The sequence below is a fragment of the Corvus kubaryi genome, unplaced genomic scaffold, assembly GCF_017639235.1.
Source record: "Corvus kubaryi isolate FWS band 111438036 unplaced genomic scaffold, C.kubaryi_AGA036_p1.0 37284, whole genome shotgun sequence".
Classification (NCBI taxonomy): domain Eukaryota; kingdom Metazoa; phylum Chordata; class Aves; order Passeriformes; family Corvidae; genus Corvus; species Corvus kubaryi.
In genome coordinates, this window is record NW_024581088.1 from 6660287 (window position 1) to 6668117 (window position 7831).

The following is a 7831-nucleotide window of genomic DNA, read 5'->3' on the forward strand; positions in this document are numbered from 1 at the left end:
AGAGGTGCGTGGAGCCTGTGTGCAGGGCAAGAAACAGGAATATTCTTCCAGGTCAGCTTGTTCAGTAGCTAAATACACAACTTACCTGGGAGGAATAGATTAACTCACTTTTGGAAGTGCCAGAAAATAACTTGAGTATTATCTGCAAGGGAGAAAAACTGATCTGTCATGTTTAGCATGACCTTGTGGCAGAAAAGGTTCTAAAGATTTGGGGTTTGTTTCCTCTTCTCTTTTCTCTTCTCTCTTTTTTCTCTTTTCTCTCTCTTCTCTTCTCTTCTCTTCTCTTCTCTTCTCTTCTCCACTTTATGTTGTCTCACCCATGAGACAGAATAGTGAAATGCTGACATCAGGTGGGCCAAAATGGTAGAAACTGTGGTGCTATGAAAAGAAAATAGTTTCTCTTTTAGTAAATAATATATATTTAATTCCACTCATATTTATTTTTCTAATGAAGAAAATGAGCATTCAGTTTGACCCTCAACTCTTCAATAAGGCTTTTTAAACCCATGCAATAATTCTTTACAAGCTACAAAGGAATGGTTTTGACATTCCTTATAAAAGCATGTACAAAAAGTTAAATCCTGATTAAAAAATATCATCAAAGCATGTTCAAAATTCACAGTCTGTCATGTGAAAGCCAAAATGGGATCAGATCCATTTGTAAAAGATGGTCTTAGAGGAAGTCTGATGGACTAGGCAACAATTAAAGGAATTATCAAACTATCAAAAATCTGGCTGTGAGAGAAGGACTCTATTAATAAAGAGTAAGAATGGAAAAAAAACTTAATGGACATAAGAGGGAAATTCTAATTTTCAACATCTTTTAAAAGACTGTGGAAACCTACATTCATTTCTTGTGCTCTCTGTTCAGTAATTCTCTGCTTGATATAAGCAGTTATGATGACAAATATTTGCATCATGAATTCATGAATATGAATCAATAGCCACGGACAACTTCACCCACATTTCATTTCTTTCAATTCTTATGAGGAATTGAAAAGAAAAGATGAGGACATTTTTGCAAACAAGAAAAGAATCATTTTAATGATCCACTTTAAAGAACCTTCCAGCTGCTCCTGCTGAGTTGAAAATAAATGCAAAGCACAGAGATGAGTGATCAGCTGTGGAAACCTGTATCTCATCTGTAAGGCTTGTGATTAAACCATTTGGTTATGTAATTGGCCAGCACACGAAGTTACACCTACAGGAGCATGATAAATTCTTTTGAAGTCTGCCTGGACATTGAATTTGAGCCCAGGCAGCACGTAGGGCTTTAATGAAGTGCTGGAAATATTTTTAAGTGTTCCAAAATAGGTTCTGATAGATTTCTTGGTAGTTCTAGAACATCAGTTTTTACACACTTAATTCTTGTGATTTGCAAATTCACCCCTAAAGATCCAGCAGGTCTCTGACAACCTTTCTGCCTAGAAGATCAGTTACTATTTTATCTGATCCCTCTCTTCCCACACAACATGACTGTAACATTTTTGTGGCTTCCCTCTAACGTACAAGTTTCTCATTGCAGAAGGCACAAACTTCAACAGCATTTCTTGTAATCTCACCAGTCAAAACAGAGTTATATATATATATATATATATACACACATACACATTTTAAAGGGGTTTTTTTTAGCTTGGAGTTCTGTTCTTACATTGGATTTGTTTCTCCAGACAGCTCCAGATGGCTGGAAGAATTCCGTGCGCCACAACTTATCTTTGAACAAGTGCTTTGAGAAAGTTGAGAACAAGTCAGGGAATTCTTCTCGGAAAGGCTGTTTGTGGGCTCTGAATCCAGCCAAGATTGACAAGATGCAGGAGGAGCTTCAGAAATGGAAGAGGAAAGACCCAGTTGCTGTAAGGAAGAGTATGGCAAAGCCAGGTCAGTTGTTTGTCAGTGTTTTAGTTCGCAAACAGCTCTCCCCAGGACTTTTCCTTTCACCAAGATCTATAAGAGAACTTAAACATGGTTTAGGAATGCATTTAAGGATTTTTCCTGGTTGGCAAAACAAGAAAAAATATTAAAAAGAAGAAATAAAGTAGACCTGGTTTTGTAGGTGTTTCCAGATAAGTACAAAGAAGGTTCACCAAGAAAATATTTTCTCTTGACATCTCACTAAACTTTAAGATAAAAGGCCTGGTTGGATGGGGATTAGAGCAACCTGGTCTACTGGGAGGTGTCCCTGTCCATGGCAGGGGGGTGGAATGAGATGATCTTCAACATCCCTTCCAATCAAAACCATTCTATGATAAAAAGAATACTGAAATAAGGAATATCGATTAAAATTTGAGATTAGCTGCTAAGTATCCAACCTTTAAACCCAAAAATGGAATTTATTGCATACTCACTTGGCAACGATAATTTAGAAAAACATTTCAGACTTTGGAGTTCTTTATAAACATGAACCGGCACCTCTGTTTGCCATTTCCCGAACAACACCAAAATTCCTGCTGCAAGCTATCCAGGGCTAAGTCAGTCATGGGCTTTCCCCTTGTTTTCCAGAAGAACTTGACACCCTGATAGGCGACAAGAGCGAGAAGCTGCGATCTTCCCTCCTGTCCTGCAGCCCGACGGGCGCTGCAGGTGCGTCCCTCTCCAGGCAGATGGCAGCCCAATCCCATTCCTTATGCGAGCCCTCGCTCTCCTCCGGGATCCCTCAGGGACTACACGGCATCCACGCCTCGGGAGCTCTGCATGCCAAGAGCCCCCTGCCCACTTTGCTGGGGGGGCAGCAGCCCGGGTGCTACGCATCCCCCCAGGGCTTCCCCCAGATCTCCACGGCGCTGATGCAGCACACGCCGGGCCCTCAGAGCCTGTTCCCTGCTGGGGAGGCTCAAAGCCAGCTCCGGACTCAGCCCAGCATCCCTCAGGATTCCCCAGTGCCGGCGCAGAGCCCCCCGAGCTGCGGGATGAAGATGCTGCCCGAGCATTCTCCGGCCAGGACGGTGCAGGACACGCTGCTGCAGGAGGGAGACCTCAGCAATGACATCGATGCTCTTAATCCGTCCCTCACTGATTTTGATCTCCAAGGTGCGTGTTTAAGGTGTTTTTATCTTGGGGAGTCAGGCTTGTTATATCCCATCCCATGTCCCCACTTCCCATCCCATCCCATCCCATCCCATCCCATCCCATCCCATCCTCCACAAGATCCATTTCCGTCCCTATTTTACATCTCCACGCCGCTGTTACAAACCCCACCTTTCTTGGGTTACATTATATATAAACACCGTGCAATTTTAGGTTTAAATCTTTTTAAATTGTTTAAATCTTTTAAAAGTTTCCCAAGGAAGCTACAGATTTGCATCCAGAGTTTAAGAAACATTCCTACTCCTCCCTTGGCCACAGTTGCTGATATTAAGTACTGCAGTACAGTATTTAGGATGTATTCTTTAAATTCAGACCTATTTTCAACTGAAAGCTGCTCAAACACAGCTATTTAGTGCCATTCTTGCAAGAGAATTGTCGTGTGAAAGGCGCCAAGAGAAACAAATTTGATTGAATTAACATTTTAACATTTTTCTTGACCAATAATTATTCCAACCCCTTCCACATCTCTGCTCAAAAGGATGCTCTTTCCCCCTTCCCAAGGCATTAAGAAGATCTACACCCCAAGCAATTATATTTTCTGAGGCGTCTTCTTTTATTCTTCATAAATATATATTTCTAGCAGAATTATCAAGTGAAAGAATTTTCTTAAATTAACGCTGTTTTCTCCCAGATTTAAATGTATGGAGACAGACAAATAATAACCATCTAAACAACCTCTTCCCTTCCCCAATCCCAAGAGATTAGGATCATCTGCACACAATTGTTTAACAGCCAACATCTCCTGCAGCACAAGGATTAAAAAAGCAAATATAAAGAAGTACACGGAGAGAAAATGCAAAGAAAGCCGAATCGATTTGTTAATCAGTGCGGGGTTTTTTGTTGTAGGGAATCTTTGGGAGGAGCTGAAAGACGACAGCCTAGCCGTGGATCCCCTTGTCCTCATTTCATCATCGCCGATGTCTTCGCAGTGCTTCCCCTCCCACTGCCAGCTGGAGAGCGGCAGCAGCGTGCCCATCCCGACGGGAACTCCGCACGGGAATGTGCCCGACCTGCAGCTCACCACCCTGTACTCCGCCTTCATGGAGCTGGACACGGTGTCCCCTGCCTACCTAAGCAGCCCCGGATCCAAACCCATCGCCTTAATGTGAACCCCACCCCAACGCCACTGCTGAGATGGAAACCCAGTCCTAACCATCACACACCGCCCTGATTGATGTCAGCTGAGACTGTGTCCACGGGAATAAGAATTTTATCTTTTTTCCCAGAAGTCGCCCGCAGCATATGTAGCTTTACTATGATCATTTTCTACAGACAGATATGAAAAAAAAAAATTAAGATATTATTTAAAGATAATACTGTTAACAGCTGAACTTGTCGACACTGTTTTATCAAGCCACTCATCTTCTTCATCTTCCAGAAATAAGAGGAAAACAAATTATTGATCTTTTTTTCCCCCCTTTTTCTTTTTTTACCTTTAACGAAAGCTGCTTGCAAATGAACACAGAACTCACAGCACACAACAATTTAACTTATTTCTTGGAGCCACTGATGGCAACACCATCCACCACAGACCACTCGAAATATAAAATCTACCTATTAAAACACTAATAGTCCCCTTGAAAGAAGTTCTGGGTTTTGGTGAACATGAACTGAAAATTCTGCAAGTATTAGAAGATAGAAGACAAGCTGCTGACAGACTAAACCAAAGCAACAAATACACTTCAGTGGAAAATATCTAAGTTTTACTGTATTTAAAAAGAAATTTTAAACTCTGCTTTTTTAATAAAAAAGAACAAAACTATTTAGTAGAATTTTTACTTGGCTGGAGCTTATTCCCATTCATGCCTCTTATCTTTTGCCACATAAACTAAACATTGACATGAATTATTAAGCCATTAAATGAGGGATTTTTTTAAAATGGTAATAAAAAAGAAGAGAGAAGTTGCAGTTGGCCAAATCCAGAGAGCATCTGTGTTTTAACTTCCTGCTGTGTCTGTTACCTCCAGTGGTGTTTATTGTGATGCTGAACCAAATCTTGCAGTAGGTTCCTACTCTGAACTAAACTTAGGCCAGTTCTTCAGGAACACTTTTCTCCCTCTGATTTTCCACCAAAAAAAATTGGAATAAAAAAGTAGAAAAATAGAATAAAATAGAATAAACCAATTTTATTGTCTGTGATGCAGTCTAAACTCAGAGTAACCTGGAGTAGGAACTTAACAGCACTATGGAAAGTAGTCTAGAAACCCAGAAAAATGTCAGTGTCTTGAATGACAGGGTGCCCAGAGAAGCTGGATCCCTGGAAGTGTCCAAGGCCAGGTTGGATGGGGCTTGGAGCAACCTGGGACAGTGGAAGGTGTCCCTGCCCATGGCAGGGGCTGGCACTGGATGATCTTTAAGGTCCTTTCCAACCCATCCCATTCTGGGACCCTCTTATCTCTAGTCACAGATGATGTAAACTCAAACTAAACCAAGGAGGTTAAAATTTGAGTCGGATTGGGTGATTTACACCCTGAAAAAGCAAGGAGGGATTCCCAAGGATGGAACAAAGGAGTTGGAATTGTTTAAAATAGAGACACAAGTGTTTAATTGGCCGCTGTCTCACAGCAAGGTGGGAGCTCTGCCCACTCTCACTGATGCCAAACCCAGGCCCAAAGCTACACCCTCACCCTTTCCTACTAGTCCAGACTTAAAATGAGATTAGGGGCAGACGGATAAAGGCAATTTAGGAGGAGCACATGTGATGCAGCTTTGTAATCCCTCACGCAACCACCGAGAAATCCTCACTTGACTCCTCTTCCTGCAAAGAGAATACAGAGCGGAAGAAATGCAGCCAGGTTGGCCAAGCTGCTCCAGGGAGGAAAAAAAAGCCAGCAGGATGAGAGTTATACAAACATATTAGAGCTGGGGGAATCAGGTTTTGGCCATCCTAACACTTGCATAAAGAAATAAGGGAAAAATTAAGCATTATTAGAAATGTGAATATTATTATAAAGCATGTAGTGAGTATAAAGCTTCTAAACAGTATATGAATATAAATATAAATACAAATAGAAATATGTAAATATAAATATAAATATAAATATAAATAATATAACACTGTGTGTACATACATTAAAAAGTGTGTGTATATATGTGTGTGTAATATATATATTATATATATAAAGCACAGCATGTGTGTATAAAGCACTGTAACTGGGCAGAAAATTATATGGACATAAAACACACAGTACATATAAAATACTATTTATAAACAGTGTGTGTATATATATATAAAACTGTATATATATATATATATATATTTTCAGTGCAATTTAAGAGTCACCAGCTTACAACTAAATACCTACCAACTTCATACTATTAGAAGGATAATATTACCCTAAGTGCCTTTTTTAAAAAAAAAAAATCAAATAAATACACATTTTAATACAGACCTGCATTGAGGAAAAGCAAAACCAAAGCAGCCCCTGCCCTGTGCTCAGGCACTGGTTTTGTACCCCTGTGGCTCTTGAACAGGCAGCTACTCTGCTGCCTTAAAACATGCCAGCATCACTCTTAAGCCAAAAATAATAATAATTGGTAAATAATGTTCTCTACAAATATTAGACACAGGTCTGGCACATGGAAGGGGTTGGTTCCCTCGGCTCTGTGTGTGAAGATCCCAGTGTTGGACCAGGACCGCCAGTGCTGGGCAGGACCAGGTGTCCAGACGCTCCAAACTCCTCAAGTTCACTTCAGCCACACCAGTGCCAGTGGGAATTCTGCACAGCTGCATCCTCAGGGAATGAATTTCCTGCTAAGACTCTCTCAGTTTCAAAGCTTTTCTCTGCAAACACCAAAGAGTTGGCACACAGATTTTCTGAAACATTTTCAGCACCCCGAGGGAGTGAGATGCTCAGTTCTCCATGACTTTCAATCGTTATTTGCACCAAATTCTTGTTAAATCCTTTTTAAACTCCTTACAAATTCCCCTCCTGAGTTGCACGCTGTGAACCACACCAGGCCAGAACACCACAGGCCTTTGCAAGATATTCCTGACAGAACAAGCAGCATTCCCAGTATTTTATATTTAGTAGAGGGAGACAACAAGAAAATGCATGAGAACACACCAGAGGAAGTGCAGTGAGATGGTTCATTGCTCTAAAAACATGGCAAAAATGTAATAAAATATTTATGATTAAAGCAAACCCATGGCATGTGAAAAAATCCATCAAAACTGAGAGTAGGAGTCTGGACAACATTACTGATCTGAGCTAAATAAATATCTGTGAAACTCTAAATTCACAGATTTGAAAGCGAGAAAAGCAGAACTGCTTTTTCTGTGTCAAAGATTTATAATTGATGGGCACAACAACCCATCCATGATTTGTTAATTCCTGTGTGTCACTCGTGTCCTCTGCAGTCTCAGGCTCAGCCATTCCCTCAGAGGCACCAATATATTCCATGCTTGTGCCTGCACACATGATCACAAGCTGGAGGGGGAGGAAGAAATAGAGAAGAAATCTGAGTGTCAGATTTTATTCTGTATTTTTTGCTTGCAACTGAGCCTTTGAAGAATGATCAGACATAAAGAACAAAAGGGGAAAAAACACTTTAACATGTTTTTTCTTGTGCTTTCTTGAGTTTCTTGTATCCACATGAGAGGCTTGTCCTCCCTTTATAAATTTATTTATTCTGAGCACCTTAAAGTATTTTCTCCAATGCATTCTATATTTAATGGAATTGAATTAATGGTTGGACATTTCACAGAGGTTATAAGAAAAGTCCTGTAATAACTTTTATTTTAAAA

General features: G+C 40.5%; 1 protein-coding gene across 3 annotated transcripts in view; it reads left to right on the forward strand.

The window, feature by feature from the left end:
• FOXN1 (forkhead box N1) overlaps window positions 1-4846 on the forward strand; it is a 36108-nt gene extending 31262 nt beyond the window's left edge. For all 3 annotated transcript variants that reach the window (XM_042026141.1, XM_042026143.1, XM_042026142.1), the window contains exons 7-9: window positions 1671-1878; window positions 2500-3027; window positions 3931-4846. In XM_042026141.1, the coding sequence (XP_041882075.1) occupies window positions 1671-1878; window positions 2500-3027; window positions 3931-4193 (999 nt within the window). In that variant the 3' untranslated portion in view covers window positions 4194-4846. The remainder of the gene's footprint in view (window positions 1-1670; window positions 1879-2499; window positions 3028-3930) is intronic.
• Window positions 4847-7831: the final 2985 nt, after the last annotated feature.